This window comes from Xenopus laevis, chromosome 4L (assembly GCF_017654675.1).
Source record: "Xenopus laevis strain J_2021 chromosome 4L, Xenopus_laevis_v10.1, whole genome shotgun sequence".
Taxonomy (NCBI): Eukaryota; Metazoa; Chordata; class Amphibia; order Anura; family Pipidae; genus Xenopus; species Xenopus laevis.
In genome coordinates, this window is record NC_054377.1 from 91,755,676 (window position 1) to 91,779,468 (window position 23,793).

The following is a 23,793-nucleotide window of genomic DNA, read 5'->3' on the forward strand; positions in this document are numbered from 1 at the left end:
CTTAAAAGCTGCAGCTAACAAGGAAATTACACTGTCATTATCAAAACTATAATAACACATAAAACCTAACTCTAAAACCCCCAGAAATGTGTTCAAACTTTCCACAACCTGCCAAATTTAGTCAAATGGATGTGGTATTTAGGGGTGTGGCCATAAAAATGGGCGTGATCAAACAATTTTGCAGCGACAGATCTTTTTGTCCCTGTTTTTCTAGAATGTATGTTGTTTTAGATCTTTCATGGGAATTCAATAATCTAGGCGCATTGTTGCCTGTGAGCTATCTATCATTGTGGGCATCCCTAAGCGCCAGGTTTTTAGTGCATTTGATGACAAGCTTTCATCTTTATACACACAGATGGAAGGAGAGTAATGGGAGGAGAGTATGCTCTATCCTCACTGAGGGGCATAATCAGCCAAACAGTAGCGTACAGCGTCGGATCAACATGGAGAAATTATTTATATTTGGACTATTGCCATAACAGTTATCGTGTAACTTCAACGCTCCTTTATACAAGCACCGCGCCTGACACAAAATCCCTAACACCAGAACTAATGAAACATATCACTCCTGACGACTACGTCACCGTGACCTCAAGTTGTCCGTCCTTCTACGTACGTTACGTCGTTACGTCCCACCCTTTTCCCGCACTCGCCATCTTCGTTACCGCGTGCTGTTTGTAGGCCCTTTCAGCTAGGTAAGTGCATAGTTTCACTGCTGACATGAGAACTAGTGGCCATCATTGACTGGTCACTATAGACCCCTAGAATGCCGTCAACTTTAATGAACGTTATGTTGGCCTACATAGTCCGCGGCGTCTTGTTTTCTGACTCCATAGGGCCTCCGTATGACTGCGGTCTATGGACTGAACCCTCTGCGGGTTTGGAGAAACCTGTCTGGAAACGTAGGAAGAGTTGCAGCCTAGAGCGTCCGCTATCCTAGTAGTCTGTCCCTGAGTGTGAGCTCCCTGTCCGGCCGTGTTGGTGTTACTGAGCGCCCGGCTACATTCACATTAGCATGTTGTTCGCTTTTATCAGGCTGCATTTCTCTGCGTTGCCCTGTCAGACGTTATCTGCTTTCTGTGCGCTGGTCTAATGCCATATTTGGCTTTATCATGTTTCTTACTTTAAGTTCTTACTTGATTTGTACATCTTCTACATACTTGCGTTTGGTGCAGGAATTATTTCCCTGCTGGCAATGTGTTACAAAGTAAATTCATGAGAGCTGTACCATTTAAACGTGTTTTAACAAATGTAGTGTGCGAGTTATTATTCTATTATTACTATTTATGGTGATTTTATTAGGTAATCTGTTTTATAGCAAAATGTCTGCATAGAGGGTTTTAAGGCTACAGAAATGCTACAGATCAAGGAGATTCTGGGCTTAGAAATCTGGTCAAATATAAAATGGCATAAGGGATATTATTGTGTTTGCTGGGGGTCTGGCTTTAATTTATGTTCCTAAACCTGTAATTGAGAGCCCTGTTTAAAATGTATGCCTGTGCATATAATGTCATAAGCATACAGTGATCATCTCTGTCATTTCATACAATATTTTTGTATTTTTTGGGATATATTTATTTACATATAATACACAACAGCCATGAATATCTTATAAATTATATCCTTATAAACGGTGAGTTCTGATGTCATCAGTTATAAACGGTTAGTTCTGATGTCATTTGTGTCACATGACTCACTGAAACTTGTGTATTATAAATAAAGTACCCCCAGTTGTAAAATATGAGGATATTAGAAGTTACCTTGGAGTTCCATGACCTGTATAAAAACACTCGGCCTCATACTTTTATATGGTCATGAAACTCCTTGGTAACTTATAATATCCTTATATTTTACAAGAGGGGGTACTTATCTCTCTCTCTCTTTTATTTGTCATGTTTTATTTTTAAACAAGAGTATAGATTTTAATTTGCTTAGTGAGGGAGCTATCCCAGTTATAAGGTTAAGACCCATTCAGTTTGATCCACTTTCCTATATTTTGGCAAGCCTGAAATCCATGTTGATTTGAAACAATATTTATTTTGGAGTGTGGTCCTTTTGGGCCAGTAAATAATATAAAAGACATCTGCAACAAACATCAGCGTGCCATGGGTAGATTAGTTTGTTTCCTTCATGTTTTTTTTTTATCCGATTTCGCTTATATGACCTCAGGTGATTGTCTTGAAAGAGCGATCTCTGGGCTGGCACGTTCAGGACAGATGTTTTAGACCTGTCCAGAACCCCTTTAAAGAGGTTGTTCAACACCCAAACACTTTTTTTTCAGTTATTTTCAGAATGTTCACCAGAAATAGAATTTTCTGTTGCTTTCCATGTCTTATTTTTGACAGTTGTCCAAATTTGACACTTCAGTGTTTAAAGGTACAGTAACACAAAAAAGTTATATGTAATTAAAATATAATGTACTGTTACACTGCCTTGGTAAAAGCTATGTGTTTGCTTCAGAAAGGCTACTATAGTTTATATAAATAGGCTACTGTGTAGCCATGGGGGCAGCCATTCAAGCTGAAAAAGGAGAAAAGGCACAGATTTCTTAGCAGGTAAAAGATATAGTCTGCAATAGAATACAATGGAAGAGTACATCTGTTATCTGCTATGTAACCTGTGCTTTGAATGGCTGCCCCCATGGCTACACAGCAGCTTGTTTATATGAATTATAATTGTCGTTCTGAAGCAGAGAACTTTTACCAGTGCAGGGCAACAGCACACTTTGATACACTTCCATTTTTTGGTGTGTTACTGTTCTTTTAATGTTTCTCTGGTGTTTCACTCTGGCAGCTTGGTGATCCAGGACTGTTACAATTTGCTACATTAGTTGATACATTTACATCTGTGGAATATTAGCAACTATTTTATTAATTCTAGCAGCTGCCTTTAATGAAACTCTGGGATTTTGCTCAGCAGTGACATGTATCCATTTAGCATATTTACACAGTTTCTGACCCCCCCCCCAAGAGACAAATGAAGGTGAAATAAGAAACTTTGGACTTCAATTTTAGAAAAAAAAACTTCTGAAAAAAGGGGTGGAAGGTAAAAAAAACCTTTTAATACAGGGGTTCCCGACCTTTTTTTACCCGTGAGCCACATTCAAATGTATAAACGAGTTAGGGAGCAACACAAGCATGAAAAAATCCATTGGGGCTGCCAAATAAGGACTGTAATTGGTTATTTGGTAGCACCTATTTGGACTGGCGGCCCAGGAGCCTCTACTTGGCACTATACTTAGTTTTTATGCAATTTAAAACTTGCTTCCAAGCCTGGAATGCAAAAATAAGCACCTGCTTTGAGGACATGGAGAGCAACATCCAAGGGGTTAGAGAGCAACATGTTGCTCATGAGCTACTGGTTTGGGATCACTGCTTTAATGATTGCACTAGGATAGTTTGCTGGTCCTTGCTGCTGTTCTTGCAGAGACATGTGGATCTCTATTTGACTGTCCATGTGTGGCCAAACTACATGCAACATTACATTTTAAAGGTAGTTATAAATAGCTTCATTAAAAGCAGATTTTCTTCCAAGCAAGCCAACCCTTGTGCTTTTACAGGCTTAGTTTCTGGATTTAGCATACACAATGTTCGATGCCGCTTCCTCTAATAGAGATGTGAGATTTTTCCCCTTATAATATCTGTGAGTTAGTGACTTTCACACCTGTTCTCTAAATGTAAATAAAAGGCTGCAATTTGTTGCTAAGCAAGCTATTTAAAGCTGCAAAGTGGTGATACTGTTTGCTTGAAGCTGCTCCTTCGTGCCTTTATCTGAGGCAGTTGGTGGCATTTGTATTGTGATTATCTGAAAACGTGTGCCTGCTTTGTGCCTACACAAATCAAGCACTAATGTGGCTAATGGAGGAAGGTGCTGCAAAAGCATACTGCTACTGAAAAAAAATATCCTCATGTGTTCCTTAAATTTAAATAACAAGACAAGGCCAAAAATAATGATCTTTAGCGCCTTTATAAAGCTGCTGTTCTGTGCATAATCTTTATTCCCTCAAAGATTTATTTAGCCTCCTATGTCACTATAACGTTTGACATTTATTATGCCTGATTAAGTGGCCAGAGAGAAGCAAATGGAGTCATGGCTTGTCTGTGTTCTAAGCAATGGAAAACACAGTACCAGGGCAACTGTCCATTTATACTATTATTTAACATTCTGTAAATTATTATATGTATCCAATGGGTTTTCCAGTCTGTAATGCTGCTACTCTGTTTTGTATCCTAAATACGTTGACAAAGATCAAAGGGGAGGTGATCTGAGGTCACTGACAAGGGACAGACTAAAGGGAGTTGTTGCATCGTTGTAGGATACATTATTGGTGACACCTATTTTCAATGACAGAAAATGCGCTATTTGAAAACTATGGAAAAATGGAGCAAGTCTGCGTTTTTGAAAATTTTGCTGTGATTTGGTGTGTGTTCCATTTGGATTTTTTATTTGACAGCAGTTCCTCTCTTCTGCAATTGATTAGTGCTCTTCAAACCTGCTAAAACTTTGGGGGAAAAAATATAGCTGTTGTAATCTTTAAAGTGTAGAAGCCCAAGTTTTCCTTCTTACAAGATGGCCAGGCTTAGTACACATGAGGGGCAATTATTTTGGGTAAAAATTAGTTTCCCATAACTAGAGTGCAGGCTCTATTAGCCTTTCAGTTATTAGCCTTTCAATTATTATTACCCTTTCAATAATAATCTGGATACTTTCTGGATTACATGCACCCCTGCTTACTAATATGTTCTGAATCTGTGCTGTAGACAGATGCACTAAGGGTAAGTCCATACAGGGCGTTTTGGGGAGATTTGTTCGCCTGGCGACTAATCGCCTCGTTTTTGCGGCAACCAATCTCCCCAAATGCCTTCACTGACTGTGCGCCCGCTAAAATGAAAAAAAAAACGCCGGCGCTAATCACACACAGCTGTTCGTTTTCTGAAATCACCCAAAGTTGCCTAACGAGGAAACTTTGGGCGACTTCGAAAAACGAATCACCGCATGTGATTAGCGCTGGCGGTTTTTGATTTTAGCCGGCGCAGAGTCCGGGAAGGCGTTTGGGGAGATTGGTCGCCAGGCGACCAAAACGCCCTGTGTGGCTTGACCCTAAGGCAGCTTTCATTTGTTTTCTAATTCAAATATGCAGCAAGTAGACTGTCTTTATTAAACCAGGCCTTATTTTATGAAAAAATAAATGTAAATGTAGTTCTTACAAATTGTATTTTTTTCCAATACCTTTTTATAGGTTCAATATGAATCAAGAAAAGTTAGCAAAGCTTCAAGCACAAGTCCGAATAGGTGGAAAGGTTAGTATCTGTTTGCGTCTGTCTTGTCGCACTGTTTTTCCTCTGAATTTTTACTCAGAATATGCTGGCATGTTCCAAGTAAACTAAAATGTTTAAAGGTGATATGCCCCCAAAAAAATAAGCAAACTTTATTTTTATTTAATGAAAGCTAATAATTCTGTGTGGTATTTTAGTATACATTAAGATCACTGAAAATGTTATATTAAAGTAATTTGCAAATGTAATTACTGTTTTGGCTGATATATTAGATGGCTTTACGAAGGGATTGGATGACTTTTTAGCAAATGAGGGAAAACAGCGTTATGGGAGATAGCTCATAGTACAAGTTGATTCAGGGACTGGTCTGATGCCATCTGGGAGTCAGGAAGGAATCTATTCTACTCTGAGGCAAATTGGAGAGGTTTCAATTGTGTTTTTGTCTTCCTCTGGATCATCTAGCAGTTGGGCAGGTTATATACAGACTTAAAAGTTTGAATTTGATGTACTTTTTTCTTTTTTTTCAACCTAAATGACTGTTGCTATGTTTAAAGCAGAATCTCACTCTTACAGGTGCCTACTCATACCATTGAAACCTTGTATCAGGGAGGGTCATCTGTCTAGCTAGCCAAGACCTCAATTCTCACAGCCAATTGTCACTGCCATGCATGTTGTATGTGTTCACAACAGATGTCTGATATTGTTTCTCTAGTCCGATTAAGGGGCTTAAAAACTTTCAGTACTGATTTCAAATAACTTTAAGGGTGGTGGAGATTAGTCGCCCAGTGACAAATCTCCTCTTCCACAGGTGACCAATCTCCGGGAAATGCCTTCTCACCATCTAGAATGTGAATTGCAGGCGCGGTGGCACTCTGATCGCTTTGGCTTTCCGAAGTCACAGGAAGTATCCTCGTGAGGCGACTTCAGAAAGCAAAGCAATCCGATTGCCATCCCGCTGGTGATTCGCATTCTAGACGGCGGGAAGGCATTTCGGGGAGATTAGTCTCCCGTAGAAGAGATTTATTGATGGGTCGACTAATCTCCCCTAATTGCTACATGTGCCCCACCCATAATGATACAAAAAAACATTTGTTTTGGTGGAAATCAATTTAAATCTTTAGTTACAATAGATTTGTGGATGAGAGTGTGACAAGGCACATGGAAAGCAATGTTCCCAATAAGCCGCATAATGTTTAAATGACAACCAACAACAAAGCTCTACCATGTTTGTAATGTGTAATTGCATTTCAGAAAAGGAGTAGGTAATTGTTTTGACCATTTTGCTCCCTTTCCTCATATGTTCAGAATCCCCTATTCTGCCATAACCCATAAGTTAAAATGTGGGCTGGCCCCCCTGGTGTGGCCTGCAACAGTAGCATAGGATGCTCATTGTGAAGGCTAGATATAGATTCTCCACAAATCTTACCCTTTTGCTTGCCTAGCTTTCTTGTTAGGGTTAGACGTGAACATTTATTCACTGTCCTAGATTTTCTTGGAACTATGGCTGAATAACTGATGCATTTGCAACCTTGCTATGAAGTGCATATAAGCAGGCCCTTGGCTATTCTCCAGAGACTGCTTCTTTAACGATGTTAAACAAAATTATGAAAATGAGGGACAGACTGTTTTGTGTTTGACTTGAAGGGTCGAATATCTACTGTTGTAGGAATTTTCAGTTTTTACTTAAAGGGGTTGTTCACCTTTGAGTTTACTTTTAGTATGAGAGGGATATTCTGAGACACTTTGCAATTGGTTTTCTTTTTTTCTTTGTTATTTTTGAGTTATTTAACTTTTATGCAGCAGCTCTCCGGTTTGCAATTTCAGCAATCTGGTGCCATGGTCCAAATTACCATAGTCCAATATCAACCATTCACTGATTTGAAGAAGAGACTGGAACAGGAATAAGAGAGGTCCTGAATAGAAAGAGTAATAAAAAGTAGCATTAGCAATACATTTGTAGGTTTACAGAGCTTTACAGAGCATTTGTTTTTTAGATGCGGCCAGTGGCCTCTGTTTGAAAGATGGAAAGAATCAGAAGAAAAATGCAAATAATTAAAAAAACTAAAAAAAAAAAAAAATAATGAAGACCAACTGACAAGTTATTTAGAATTGGGCATTCTATAACATACTAGACATGAACTTAAAGGTGAACCACCCCTTTAACTCCACTTTGCTCCCTTCCAGGGCACAGCCCGCAGAAAGAAGAAGGTCGTGCACAGAACAGCAACCGCAGATGACAAGAAACTTCAGAGTTCCCTCAAGAAATTGGCAGTGAATAATATCGCTGGCATTGAAGAGGTAAGCTATTAGAACTGATCTGACTTGTACCATGGTAACACCTTTCTCAGGAATGCATTATTAATGTCTTCATTGTATAGGGGCATGTATCACACACTGTTATAGCAGAAGGAAAGTATCGGTTTACCATATTTAAATTGGTACATATGCCCACAGTGCTGCCCTGCTGCCATCTTCCAATCTCTGCTAATGGAAAGACCTACCTGTATCAGAAGAGCCATGTTTCATTTTTTGCCTAATTAAGTGTGACATGCATATTACAGTTGCCGTAGCAATACCTTACACAGCCATACACAGCTCCGCTCGCAGAAGACATCTGCTGCTCAAGAAGATTTTACTGTAGTCGTCTTTCTGTGTTACTGTGTAACTACTGTGGGTACTTCTAATGGGCATAGATTTAAGTGATTGTGACTTTTTTTTAATGCGCTCCATGTTAGAATAATGTGTTCTGAGGCAATGTTAAAAAAACCAAAAAAACATGCGCATTAGGTTTGAAGCAGGGAGAGGAAGTGGCTGTCCCGCTAAAGATGGCGACGTCTTCAGTAAGGCATGGAATTTATACAAACTTGCATTACAATTCTGTTGGAATAAAGCTCTGGGGCTCTACGTGTATTGTGGTTTAATTACCTTTTCTTATCCTTTAACATCGACATTGTCCTTTTTTCAAAACTTAACTGTCCCTGGCAGTCTTAGCTTGGTCATTAAGTATCTTTGGAGCTGGGTCTAAAAGAATAAAATCTGTGCATTGGAATCTTCATAGCTGCCTGTCAGATTATTAGAAATTGGCTGCCCCCATAGCTACACAGCAACTTGTTTATATGAACTATAGTAGTGTTTCTGAAGCAAACACACCAGTTTTACTAGTGCAGGGAAATAGTACATTATATTTTAATTACTTTTATACAGTAGTGCAGGCATGTCCAAAGTGCGGCCCGTTTTCAAATTTACACCGGCCCTCCGCCTCCGTCATGAAATTAATAATAATGAGGCCCCCCCCGCACAGTGCTATCAGGAATCCCATAGCAGTAATATTAAGGCACATTAGCAAAATTATCTGTCACTTGGTCTATACTGCTGCCTGTGTGCTGAAGGTGTTAGCAATAGACAAGTACTGGCATGTAGTGACGCGCTGCTCTCACATACTTCTTTAAGGCTGAAGGTGTCAATAGACGTACTGACGTGCCAGTACAGTAAACGAAAGAAGTATACAAGAGCGCCGCGTCACTACGTTCCAATACGTGTCTATTGCTAACACCTTCAGCACACAGGCAGCAGTATAGACCAAGTGGCAGATCATTTCACTAATGTGCCCAAATGTTACTGCTACGATTACTCTATTCCAATGGTTCAAAGAATGTCGGGCTGAATGGCCAGGCCCCACACATTTTCACCTCACCAAATCTGGCCCTCGGTTCAAAAAGTTTGGGCACCTCTGCACTAGTAAAATGTAATATGCATAGTGTGGAAAACAAAATCAGGGAATGAAAAATTGACGTTTGTATGGAAGCTACATAAAAATCAGCAGCTTTTTTTTTTTTTTTTTTTTCCATCAGTCTGATTTTGCAAGAATATTAAAAATGAATATCAAATTTTAATACAGGTTACTTGATATATACATTTGTTTTCTTTACATTTAGGGGCAAATTTATCAAGGGTCGTATTTCGAAGTGGAAAAAACGTCAAAATTCGAATTGGATTACTTCGACTTCAAATGTCGAAGTATCTCATTTGGCTGTTTTCGGTCGAACGAAAATCGTTTGATCGTTCGATGAAATCCTTTGCATCGAACAATTTCATTGGTCGATCCATTTTCCTTCGACTTCTAAAGACTAAAGGTGGCCATACATGGATAGATCCGCTCGTTTGGCGATGTCGCCAAACGAGCGGATCTCCCGATATGCCCACCTTGAGGTGGGCAATATCGGGCAGATCCGATCGTGGGCCCTAGGGCCCAACGATCGGATCCTAGCATTCGGTAAACGGGCGGTCGGATCGCGGGACCGCATCAACGAACAGATGCGGCCGCGATCCGACGGGATTCTGTCCCATCCGATCGAGATCTGGCCGACTTTCGGACAGATCTCGATCGGGGAAGCCCGTCGGGGGCCCCCATACACGGGCCAATAAGCTGCCGACACAGTCTGTCGGCAGCTTTTATCGGCCCGTGTATGGCCACCTTAAGCCAAATGTTGGGTATGGGTTCTAGGTCCCCATAGGCTAACATAGCAATTCGGCAGGTTTAAGATGGCGAAGTGTCGAAGACTAACTTTTTTAAAGAGACAGTATTTAGATTTTCGAAGTCGAAATTTTTTACTTCAAGTCGAATTTAGATCTATTCGTGGTCGAAGTACCCAAAAAATAGTTCACTTTTCAGATCACCGCCCACACATCAGCTCTGTCTGTAGCAGCCCGTAGAATGCTATGGCTTAAGAGTTGGGCAGCATTCCTCAGTTTGAAGAAATCACTTACTTCACTACCATTTAAAGGGCAAAGACTTTTTGGTGAGGAACTAGAAAAGATCATATCTCAAGCTACCGGAGGAAAGAGCACATTCCTCCCCCCAAACCAAAAACAGAATAACCTCATCGTGCAGGCAGGGGAAATTTTTTCGAGGCCAAAGCGGATGTTATAACCGATGTAGCAGTCCACATCACCGCTCCAATTTTCGAGAGAAAGTCCGTGACAAGGGGCGATCAATAACAAGCCCCCAGCCGACAAAGCCACCTCAGCCTGACGGGGCACCCCCTCCGGATACAGAGCAACCAATAGGGGGCAGGTTGCTTCAATTCCGGGAGGTGTGGAACCGACATTCGACAGACAATTGGGTCAACGAAATAATTTCAGAAGGATATCATCTAGATTTCTCCACTTCCCCCCCCCCCAGAAAATTTCTGATGTCCAGAATACCAACCTGTCCTTCCAAAGCTCAAGCATTCTTGGACTGCATATCCAAAATGACACAGAACGGAGTGATTGTGCCCGTACCCCCGTCTGAGATTCTCCAGCTTCTGCTCCAATCTGTTCCTGGTCCCCAAGAGAGATGGATAATTCCGACCAGTTCTCAACCTCAAATATCTCAACAAACACATTCGTTCCATGCGATTCAAGATGGAGACCCTACGATCAGTGATTCGTGGAATGGAACCGGAGCAGCTGAGGACATCAAGGATGCATACCTCCACGTTCCACGTGTGGCCTCCACACCATCGCTTCCTGAGATTTGCCTTTAAGAACCATCATTTTCAGTTTGTGGCCCTCCCCTTCAACCAATCTTCCGCCCCAAGGATATTCACCAAACTAATGACGGCAGCCTCTCTCCGGCTTCATGGGATCTCAGTGACGCCCTACCTGGACGACCTCCTTCTGAAGTCCAGGACAAAGGAGAAGGGCACAAAAGATCTTCACAAAGCAAGCCTATTACTTCAAGATTTGGATGGAGCATCAACTGGACCAAGTCCAGTCTACTCCCCAGTCACCAGATGACCTTTCTAGGTCTATAATTCAACACAATCACCCAGAAGGTGACTCTACCACTAGAGAAACAGATGAGGATAGGAGACCAGGTCAACAAACTAGTGGGCACAGATTCACCTGCGCCCACTACAAGCCAACATCCTCTCCAAATGGAAGGGAGTTCCCCTGTCTCAGATCACCATACTACCATCTAAAGGGGAATCCCTACAGTGGTGGCTGCGACAAGACAATCTTTCAAGGGGCCAATCATGGGCAACCCCGGATTGGACGGTGGTAATGACAGATGCCAGCCTCCAGGGCTGGGGAACAACATGGGACAACCTATCCGAACAGGGACCATGGTCATCTCTCGAAGCAAAACTTCCCATAAACATATTGGAGCTCCGAGCAGTACGATTAGCTCTCCTTCACTGGACATCCCAGCTACACACGAGCGGTGAGAGTACAGAGCGACAACTCCACCACGGTCGCATACATAACCAGGCAGGGAGGAACCCGCAGCAAAGCAGCTCTTGTGGAATCTCAATTGATTCTGAGGTGGGCAGTAAGAAACTCTGTAAGCCTGTCGGCCATCCAAATTCCAGGAGTGGACAACACAAAGGCAGACTTCCTCAGCCGAAACCAACTAGATCCAGGAGAATGGGAGGTATCCGGAGGTATTCTCTTAACTAATCAGTCATTGGGGGCTCCCCCATATCGACCTGATGGCTTCCAGAGCCAATCGCAAAGTTAAGAGGTTCTTCGCACGATCGCGGGACCGCTAGGGGCAGGGGTGGATGCCATGACTCAGAAGTGGCACTGCGACCTAGCCTACATTTTCCCTCCTCTACCCATGTTGCCTCGGGTTCTCAAGAAGATCAAACAATCGCATGCCACAGTGATTGTCATAGCTCTGTATTCGCCCAGGAGAACTTGGTTCTCCGATCTTCAAGAGATGTCGGCAGCTCAACCTATTCATCTTCTATCCAGGTTCCATCACCTCCGGCAGGGACCCATATTCCATCACAATTCGGACCTATTTGCATTGACGGGATGACTATCGAGGCAGACATATGGCGCGACAATGTTAAAATCGCGCAAACCTACATCTTCTAAGGCATACCATAGAGTATGGCACACATACTGGAACTGGTGCAAGGAGGCATAAGTGCCCTTCCTCGAGTGCAACATCCCAAGAATTCTGTCCTTTCTACAACGCGGTTTCCAGTTGGGGCTAAAATTGAGTTCCTTGAAGGTTCAAGTATCAGCGCTGTCGTCCCTCTTTCATTCACGGCTAGCTCTGGAAGATTCCGTACACACTTTCTGCAGGGAGTAGCTCACTTAGCTCCTCCATTTCGATCTCCGATCCCAGGATGGGATCTCAATCTAGTCCTAGAAACTTTGTTGGATCCCCCCTTCGAGCCATTGGGGACCATCACCAATGAACGGCTTACCAAGAAGGTTTTGTTCTTAGTTGCGATTTCATCGGCCAGAAGAGTGTCGGAGCTAAGTGCCTTATCGTCTGACCCAGCCTACTTAATTTTCCACAAAAACAAAGCAGTTCTACGAACAGTTCCATCCTTTCTACCTAAGCTAGTGTCCTCATTTCACTTAAATCAGGAAATCGTGGTTCCCTCCCTGTGTCCAGAACCCTTCACAATCTGGATGTAGTAAGAGCCCTTCACTGGTATTTGGACAAATCCAAATCCTTCCGACGTTCCCAAAGATTGTTCGTAATTCCTACTGGACCTCGTAGAGGCATGGCAGCATCCAAGACTACAATTACTCGTTGGTTGAAGGAAATCATCCATCAAACATACATCTCCAAGGGCAAATCACCACCAGAAGGGGTGCGAGCACCAGGTCAGTGGGAGCTTCCTGTGCATGGCACAACTCTGCTTCCCTGGAACAGATTTGCAGAGCGGCCACCTGGTCGTCTGTTCACACATTCACCAAATTTCACAGACTTGACACCTTTTTCTCCTCAGAGGCCTCCTTTGGCCGCAAGGTGTTACAATCTGTGGTGCAATAAATCTGTCAAAATCTCTCTCGCTCCGACCCTGCTGTTCTCGGGGCTGCTTTAAGTCCCCAGCTGTTCCCTGTGTCCCCCTGAGACGACAGAGAAAACAGGATTTTTTGATACTCACGGTTAAATCCTTTTATCTTTAGTCGAAAGGGGTACACAGGGCTTCCCGCCCGCGGCGAGATGTTGACCACGTTGGTCCATGAGGGAATACTCCCTGAATTACCAGTTCTGCTAGTAAGTGTTTTTTTTTTCTCTATTTGTTCAGCAGTCACTTTGGTACAAATTGATATGGTAGGCGTTGCTCCGGGTTAAGCCAGGCTCCAGGGCACGCCCCCTTTTAATTATTACTTGTGTCCTGCCTCCGGAGGGTGGAGCTTAACCCCAGCTGTTCCCTTTGTCCCCCTTTCGACTACAGAGAAAAGTATTTAACGGTTAGTATCAGAAAAATCCTGTTTTTTATGCCAAGGAACCAGTATTTGTTTAATTCATTACACGCCCCAATAACTATTACCTATGAAAAATGTGTAAACCTTGGGCAAAACTTAGTGGTTGATGTGATCTTATGTTGTGATAATATTGTGTTCCTTTGCCCAGTCTCCAATTTGGTAGAATGCTTTATCATACCAGAGTAAACCGCTGTAGAAGCTCTACCTGGTTGTTTAGGATAGCAGCTGCCATGTTAGCTTGGTGTGACCTCACCTCCTGCTTGAGTTTCTCCCTGCTCACTTGCTGGGCTCGGATTACAGTAAGGAGGGAGAGAGAGAGGAGCATGCTCATGCTATGCCCTGGAGGCTGAAATAAGGAAGTCTGATACAGAAGCCCATATATACACAATAGAACGAAAGGAATGTGGAATTTCTTTTGACAGAGGACTGTAAGCAGAATTACCTTGAGGATTTACTGGTGTATTTATATAGATCTTTCTGATAAAGCTTAATTAGTTTTAGGGTATGGACACACTGGACGATTTGTCGCCAACGTTTTAAAAAAGTAAATCGCGGCGACAAGACGATCGTCTTTTTTGAACAGACTATTCACAGCGACTATTGGCACAGAGCGATTTGTATCCCATTACTCTGTGCGGTACGTGCTCCACCCAAACCGGAAACGGTTTGTGCTTCCCGCTGTAACCTGGCGTCTTTACGTTCTTGCGTTCGCATTGTAATTTGAATACAATTGCTGCTACTTATCTGTATGTGTGTGCGTGTCTAGGAGATTTCAGTGCTTTTCTAAGTACATGCTATTTCTGATAAATCGCTCGGAAAAGGGTCTCAGTGCGTTTTGGAGCTACAGGCGATTCACAAACGCGCTGTGGGCACAGGAGCTGGCGTCTTTCATTTGGTTTTGTTCAGAGACAAAACGAGCGATATGTTGCCGCGATTTGCTTTTTAAAAACGTTGGCGACAAATCGTCCAGTGTGTCCTTACCCTTAACCTTTCTTTCTCCTTTAATATGAAGCGATAAAATGCAAAAGATCAATTTATTGTGTCCTTGCTGTACCTTATCTAGAGTATTCCTTTAGCATGAGTCAATAAAGTAAAAGTAATCCAGGTATTTTGTTTGGTATCTCTGTAGGTGAATATGATTAAAGATGATGGTACCGTTATCCATTTCAACAACCCTAAGGTCCAGGCTTCACTCTCTGCCAACACGTTTGCAATTACTGGCCACGCAGAAGTAAAACAGATAACAGAAATGCTGCCAGGGATCCTCAGCCAGCTGGGAGCAGACAGCCTCACAAGTCTACGCAAGTTAGCTGAACAATTTCCCAGACAGGGTAAGTTTCTCTGAAAAGCGCTGTATAATTGTACTTGGCAGAGCATAACCTAATCTTATCCTAGCTAACCAGATCTACTGGTTTTGAGAACAATTGGCTGTTTTAATGCCTTGTACACTTCTGTATCTCTTCTTGTTATACATAAGAGCTATGCTTTTTTGCATAGTGGTAAGGACTTTCTCAATATAACCAGCAATGCATCAACCTCTAAATGTATGTAGGTGATAGATAGAGGTTCAGTGCAAAGCATGCTACATTGCAGCTTTCACTCCTATATTTAAACCCAGTTTGTTTGAGTGAAAATAAGCTGTATACAAAGTATGTTATGCCCTCATACTTCATTGTTCAAAAGAGTTAATAGAAGATTAGCACTAATACTTTTTGTGTATAAATTGGAAGGATATTCAAGCATTCATACCCATAAACATACCAATATAAGATGCCCACTTCTCTACTCAGACCAAATCAAAAGATTTCTGGTTCATGTGTATGGCATACACTACCAATAGTTGGCACCTAAAATTCTACTTATTTGGCAATTTTGCTAAACAAGCAAATGTTTACATGTATGCTAAGCTTTGTGTCTGCTTTGTGTCTATGTATGCTAAGCTTTTAGAGTTCCACTGTGTGTGTGTAGTCATTCATACGGATTTGTGATCTTATCTGGATAATCCTTTGTTGAGTAGAAGAATATGCCATATAAAACAAAGAAGAATTAGGTGGCACACTCGTATTGCAATTGTGCTACTATTTTCAGGTTTATTGAGATCTTTATATGATATTTTAAAGGGAACCTCCCCCCTTTTCAAGTACTCTCCAGAAGAGCATTATCAACTCAGAGTTTATTGCTCCACTAAAGCTGAATGGAGAAAATGCCACTTTGCTTTCACCATGACTTGTAAAGGAGTTAACACAGTGATTGTTACAAAAGTCTCTGTATAAGCTAGGATTTGTTTTACTTTTAAATAATCAAAAGCAAAGTTGCAGAATATTTCCGTTCTTCCTGACTTTTTTGTTTGGTCTAATGTTTAGAAAATGTATGTTCTCATTCTTTAGTTTTGTTAATGTTCTACCTACTCCCCAGACCTAGAACAAAAAAAAAGTAAAGATATTCCACTGTAGCAGTTTTGTTTTGATTTACAATGTGAAATCTCTACACGTGACCCATGATTATTGTGAAATTACAGTTTTAATTTTTTCTTTTACAGTTTTGGATAGCAAAGCATCCAAACCTGAGGACATAGAGGAGGAGGACGATGATGTTCCTGGTTAGTATTATGTGGTAGTTTACACTGTCTTTCAGCAGTAAATGAAATGCCTAGACAAGTTGTAATATAACAAGTTGAAATTAAGTTCTTATTGACTTGTATAAGACTTCTCACATAGGTGGCAAATTGAATGTGATTCATTGTATTGTTTAGGAAGCATTACACCATTTAACAGTTTGCTCCACCAGCAGGTTGTTGTCAGCCTTTATGAAAATCAGTACATTATTCTTCAATTTTGCTTATTTTGAAAGATCATTTTATACTTACTGTTATGTGTTTTATCTCTTCAGAAAAATGTATGTGTCTTAACAGCTAGTTTTATAATTTACTTGTGATTTATTTTTCCCTAGGCCAACCTATCCTGTCATTGCAGAAATTAAGAGTTAAACATTGATACCTTTGGAGGCAGGACAATAATAGTTTATTGCTCCATCTTTTTCCTTATATTCCTTTGGATTCTGTATCTCGCCTTTTTACAGTCCTAGGAGGGTTTTCCCCCGTAAAGGTGGCAGCGATAGCAAGCATTAGTATAGCAACCCAGCAGACCTTTATGTAAACTTTTTCTATATCTAGTCTAAACACATGTTTAGTTGCAGCTTTTTCTACTTTAGATGTACTTTCCTGGATAAACACAAATGTGATCACAGATGTTAAGTAGTAATACATTCTGTAATTCTGTAGCAAAAGGGTATAATACTACAATCTGTTACCACTTCTATTTATATACCTTTTTTTCTTGTTTTTAGAACTTGTAGGGAACTTTGATGAAGCATCAAAGAATGAAGCTAACTGAGAGATGCTATTCTTTGGAAGATAACATGGACTTGATTTTAACAATATGAAAATCGACTGTGTGGTTCCAAAGTTTTACAAGCAAACATCATGTTAATAGTTCCATAATATAAATATTTTGTATTTTAACAATGCTGCTACAGCATTTTTCTCTCTGTGTATTTTGCGTTTTGCACTTCCCCAGGACTGATCTTTTGGACAAAGTGAAAAATGACATTTGTGTCTGCTCTTATGTGCTGCTCAGAAAGCAAAAGGCCTCTGATAACACTTTATTTCTTGCCCCGTATGTAGAAATAAAAAAAAAAAAAAACTTCAGATCTGTATACCCTCCTTTTTAAAAGGCTCCATCAATACATTAACCTCTACACTGCAAGGTTTTCAAAATATTTTCATTGAGAATGATGTGCTTCCAGTAAGTTAATGTGAATGGACTTGATATATAAAAACTACTGAAATCTTGAGATAAAACAATTCTAATTTTGCCTGTGACATTATTTTATAGTTTCAACCTATTTGTAGCAAATTTGTTTTAACGTCAGCCCTAATTAATTCCTTTGCTAATGAAACCCACTGTAGCGCAATATACTATGGTAATAGTACACTGATGTTTTCTCCGGCCACATCTGAGCGGGAGAAAAGCACCCAAAACATACTTCTGGCGCACATTGCCTTTGCAAGGAACTGTCTTGCACCCCCACACCAAAGCTGTGCATTTAGACAACCACCTGTATAAACTGTCAGGTGTTTTTCAGAGAAATTGCTTGTGTGCCTTAACAACAAACACCCAAAAACAGATGCATGTAAAATTGTTCAGTTTCCAGCACTTTAGGGTTTTTACTTTTTTTTTTTTTTCATGAAAAGGAACATGACGTCAACAGATTTCACATCCAAGTTCTGCTATTAATAAGTCTGCCACTTTTGTACTCTAGGTAGGTCCTATGGAGTTATAACTCCATAGCACCTACAGGTATGGGATCTGTTATCCAGAAAGCTCCAAATTACAGGAAGGCCATCTACCATAGAATCAATTTTCAGCAAATAATTCAAATGTTTAATAATGTCCTTTTTAGTACATTGCAATTGATCCCAAGATCAATTAATTCCCATTGAAGTCAAAACAATCCTATTAGGTTTATTTGATGTTAATATTATTTAAGTACACTTAAGAGAGCTAAACCCCCTTTCTAATAAAAATCCCTACCCTCCATAGTCCCCCCTCCCTGCTCCCCCGCACAGCAGTTAACACAAGTAAATACCCCAAAGCTGGTAATTACCCCTTGATGCAGAGTCAGCGCATCGGAGCTCACGTGGGCCATCTTTAGCTGCTTCGATAATCTTCGGGTCTTCTGACGCTTGGTAATCATCATTTTCGCCCCATGCGCAGTTGTAACGAACCAGTAAAATGCTCCAACTGGGCATGTGCCGATACGGAGCTTCCTTACTGAGATTACCGAAGTGGCTAAAAATGGCCCCCCTGAGTTCTGCTGTGATGACTCTGCAACAAGGGGTAATTACCGCTTAGGGGTATTTACTTGTTAACTCCTATGGAGGGGGGACTATGGAGGGTAGGGGGCAGGTTTGTTTTTTTTTTTTATTAGAAAGGTGGTTTAGTTCTCCTTTTAAGGTATGGAGATCCAAATTAAGGAAAGATCTGGAATACCCCAGGTCCCAGGGATTCTGGATAACATGTTTCATACCTGTACCTGTGATTGGGCTCTATGTACTTTGAAAAGGCTTGTCTACTGGTTTAGGGACTAAACAGGAGCATGTGCATTGATCCTATGTCTGCTGCTTCTGTTGGTGTGCATTTTTAGGAAAGGATGTTTCAGAGAAATGCATGTCTTACTGCTGATAAAAAAAAATCACAGGAGTGATCCCCAAAGGCCATTATGACACTGCACAATCATAAATTGCTGTGGAGACTGTCTAGAGCAGTGCTGTCCAACGTCTGTGGTATTGAGGGCTGGAATTTTTGTGGTGGAGGGCTGATAATGGAAGCCAGTGTTATCCACTACCTGTTTTTAGACCACACCCACTTTAAACCACACCCATGTTACCCCATGTCCAAATGAATAGCACACCAAAAAACCAAATGGTTGGTGCTCACTGCAGGGATATTGTGAAAAAAGTTGTCAAAATAAGACATATCCTTAAATACATATACCTCCTCCTCCCCTGTGGATAACAACCCCAGCAACCCTTAGGGGCTCCTAACAATAATTTTCAAATGCTAACATCCCCAGAACAAATACCAAGCTTATGTTCCACAGGCAGAGTAGGGCACACATGGAAGGCAGACACTGGCAGAGTATGGCACACACAGGGAGCATAGAGCAGGCAAAGTATGAAACCCATACACATGGAGCATAGAGCAGGCAGAGTATGACACGCACACGGCATAGGGCAGGCAGAACAGAGCAGGAAACCAGAAAACCCATCAGGACTACTCAAAGATGTGCTACATACAGTGACACAGTCCTGGTGACCCATTAGCATTTTGCATAAAATGTGAATAGTACAGGGGGATTACAGTCTGATTTTGAGGTTTAAACAATGCAGGGGCCAGTTAATCTATGTAGTGATACCTTTTAAAGCCTTAACATGGTAAGTAAACATAGCAGGCAGACTTTCATGGGGGGGGGGGTTGTCACACAAGGGGGGGAGTTGCGGGCCACCAGTTGGACAGCAATGGTCTAGAGAATCCAAAGACTTTTCTAGTGCTCCCAGACATATACAACAATGTGCTATCCAAACAGAAGCTTTTACTGATCATAAAGTTTGGGGAAGTCTACCTGTAGATGCCGTCATACTTAATACCTACAGACAGGTATACCAGGACTGGAAATACTATATATATATATATATATATATATATATATATTCCATAGTGTAGGGGTATAGTGATTTCAAAGGCAGGGACGAGGAAGAAGAGGTTACTGGTCTCTGCAGAGGGTTAGGAGTGATGGCAGCCCTCTCAATGAGCTAAAGGGGGGGCTGTCATGTTGGTTCTGTGATGCAATCATGACAGGACTGCCCCCCAAACAGCAGATGTGACAACCATGTCTGCTGTATGGGCAGCTCTGTACAACCCCAAGACTCTGCAAGAAGCTGAATTGCCAGTTAAGAAAATTAATTTGGCATCAAACTGTTTAGTAGATCCTGTGCATTCATATTTAGTGTTTTATCTTTGTACATTATGCAAGATAAACACATCAGATTTCAATATTAGGTGATTTTGAGAAATCTATAAACTGTCCGGGGCTCATGTTGCACATAAAGTACATGTAGGATGCTTATTTTGCAGCAAGTGTTACAAAAAAAGCATGTAATGTCCTATAATACACAAAAGCCATGAATATCTTGTAAATTATATCCTTATAAACGGTGAGTTCTGATGTCATCAGTTATAAACGGTGAGTTCTGATGTCATTTCTGTCACATGACTCCCTAAAACTTGTGTATTATAATAAATAAAGTACTCCCAGTTGCAAAATATGAGGATATTAGAAGTAAACCTCGGAGTTCCATGACCTTTATAAAAACATTCGGCCTTCGGCCTCGTGTTTTTATATGGTCATGAAACTCCTCGGTAACTTATAATATCCTTATATTTTATAAAAGGGGGTACTTTATTCACTATATATTTTATATACACACACATATCAGAAACCTAATTTTATGAAGGAAGAAAATACTTAATGTGGAAAGTCCTGTGTCTTCTGAATGCACCTATACCAAATATATATAGTTTTATGAAGATTTCAAAACCTCCCATCAGCCTGCTACCAGATTTTCAAAGCACTGCTCCAGAAATCTGCATATTTTAGAATTTTATGGGCAAAAATATGTGGAAGATAAGATGGTACAAACTTTGGGTGATTTTCAGAAAGCTTTGCAGTTGGGTAGTTTAGAGTAGAAACAGTTCGCTGTTTTTTGGAAGAATGTATACTTTCTAAAAAAATATATGGGATGAACTTTACTTTTTTATGGCATTACCCCTCATAAAATGCAGTGAATGTGTTGATTTTAGCTAACATGACAGATCTTTTCATCTTTTCATTACCTTGATTCATCATGTTTTGTTGATTTGCTTGGCAGCTCACAATACTCTGGCATAATAAAGTGTTTGCAACCATAAATCACAAATTCAGAGCACCTTGGCATCAAATTTTCACTTGCCTGAAACACATTCAAACATGGGGTGTGACACATTATTCCAAGTAATTCCATCAACTTGTGTTTTTTTGATGTGCAGTCTACAGCATCCCTATTATTAAACAGAAATAGTGGTTGAAATAAAAATGCCCTTAGATCTCGATCGGATGGAACTAAAAATCCCGTCGGATCGCGGCCGCATCTGTTCGTTGATGCGGTCCCACGATCCAACCACCCGTTACTATTCGTTAGGATCTGATCGTTGGGCCCTAGGGTCCACGATCGGATCAGCCCGATATTGCCGACCTCAAAACGAGCGGATCTCTCTGTGTATGGCCACCTTTAGAGTTTAATCTTTCCAATATATCGCACACATTGATCGAAACAGAAACCCCTGAAAGCAGTGTAATTTGTCATATATCAAAACGCTTTCCATTAAAAAGACATCGAACCCCTACCAAACAATCACTTCTTCCACCAGAATTTGTTGCCTGATTCTCGGATCTTTTGGGTTAATAAGCAGTTCACACCTGCCCCTGTAATCCTTTAAATGGGTCAGTGAGTAGATTCATATCATCCTATCTGAATATTAACTCAAACCATACAAAAATACATAGATCAAAAACACAATAATAATGGTTTCAACCAAATTTCATCATGTACCAATATTTTGTTTATTTAATTGGTAAATATATAAAAGTGTGTCAGATTGCTACATCCATACACACCACTTGAAAGCAGTATTGCAAATAGAAGTTACTGGGCCCCACAGCAGAATTTTTGGGGACTGGCAAAGCTTCTGAAAAATTACCTGTTTTGCATAAATATATTGAAATTGCATATACGTCAGTACTTGACTGAAGCCTCTCAATCCTGTCCCCTCCCCCTATCAGCCATTTATAGCTATAGTGTAGTTGCCTTGCAATTGTTAAAGGATTTGTTCTGCTCTATATATACATTCATGATGGTACATTATTAAAAACATGCATATATTAGCTTAGTTTAGTGGTTTATTATGTGGATATTTGGTCATAAAATAAAATATGTTTTGGTTGAATTTGTTCTGTACTATATACATTCATGATGGTACTTAATTAAAAACATGCATATATTAGCTTAGTTTAGTGATTTAGTGTGTGGATAGTTGGTCATAAAATATGTTTTGGTTGGATGTGCAGTTAGAACAATCTTTTTTTGTAAGAATGACTTCAATGGAATTTTATATTGTAAACATCAAATAAGCTCTACTAGATATGTAATAAATCTGTCACAAGTAGGCTTTTTTTTTTTGGTTGTTCATATATTTCACAGTCCGTCAGACAGACAGATTTATGTGCCCCCTACAACTGCAGGGTCTGTTCTCCACTAGTGACACCACTTTTTCCAGGAGGCTGCAGGGCCCTTACACACAATATTTTACAAGTGCTTCCCATGGTGGTTTTTGGTGAGTTCCAAAACCATTCTCCTCTATGGGGACTGTACCCATGGGAGAACTCTGAATGGAGCTAAAAAGCAACATAGAATGGGGTCACTTAATTACCACATTCACATTTGTTGAAACACACATAGTCAACACATGGGAGTGCAGCTATAAGCACTTCAGACTCCCTCATAATCCTGCTTACTATGGGGGTCATTTATCAACACTGGGAAAATTTGCCCATGGGCAGTAATCCATGGCAACCAATCAGATTGTTGCATTCATTGTTTTACTTGCAGCTGATTTAAAAAGCTAATCACTTTTTTTTTGCTATGGATAACTGCCCGTGGGCAAATTTGCCCAGTGTTGATAAATGGGCAAATCTTTTATTTGCAGTTTTACTTCTGAAATATATCTATATTTACTAGCTGCTTTTATATTGAAAATTTTAATCTAGGTCAACCAACTCAGATAAAGCTTTGTTATCCAGGGGGTTTCTTTTATAGACACTTAAAAGGTAATATTTTATTTTTGGGTTACAGCTAACGGATGCTTCAAAAGCAAAATCTTTTTAATATATAAACATTTAAGAATTTACAGTAGTTTTAAAATTATTGGTAGATGTCATTGCTGTTGCACATATCATCTGTCTACCCCTTACTATTCCCTAAACTAGGGATTCTGACCAAGTCTGGACTGGGATTCAAAATAGTACCTGCCCCACAGAGATGGGTGTTTCTAGAATCTAGACCCTGTGCCTCCTCCTCGCCCCCCCCCCCCCCCGCCAGTGGAGTAGCTAGATGTTACTGGTCCCCCAACATATCCACAGGTTGTCCAGTTTTACCAATATATATTGAAATAGTTAATTAATTAGGGCCTCATGGTCAGTGTCGGATACAAGGAAAACTGCTGGTGGATCCAGGTGTCAGTGGCCCCTCATGCTGTTAAACATTTGACCTATTTCATGGCCATTCCCTATTTCTAGGAAGCTAAATAGATGGAATAATAGTTTGTTGTATGTAAAGAATAGAGATTAGAAGAATAGATCTTGAGTGAAGAGAGGAAGAATAATAGTACTGAGAGTGGCCCCTGGTCTAAGGTTCATGGGTGGGCCCCTGGTGTCCCAGTCTGACACTGCTTATGGTGCCCCCTTTACCACCGGGGCCCCCCTGCATCCACTCTAGTTATGCCCGTCCCCGGCGCTTACTTTCATAAACGTTGGTGCAGCTTAAGGGGCCTGGATCACTAATGCTGCGAGTGCAATTACGCTCTTTGCACTAGAAGAGACAAAATTTCAATTAAAAAATTGGAATTTTGACTCCTAAAGT

The 23,793-nt window shown here is 40.7% G+C and overlaps 1 protein-coding gene across 1 annotated transcript; it reads left to right on the forward strand.

Annotated features, from left to right (window-relative positions):
• Positions 1-645: 645 nt before the first annotated feature.
• On the forward strand, positions 646-17,205 carry btf3l4.L (basic transcription factor 3-like 4 L homeolog). The gene is given in 6 exon segments (NM_001096139.1): positions 646-695; positions 5,240-5,300; positions 7,461-7,574; positions 14,629-14,830; positions 16,039-16,098; positions 16,845-17,205. Coding segments are annotated over 5 exon segments (477 nt in total). The 5' UTR covers positions 646-695; positions 5,240-5,246; the 3' UTR covers positions 16,892-17,205.
• Positions 17,206-23,793: the final 6,588 nt, after the last annotated feature.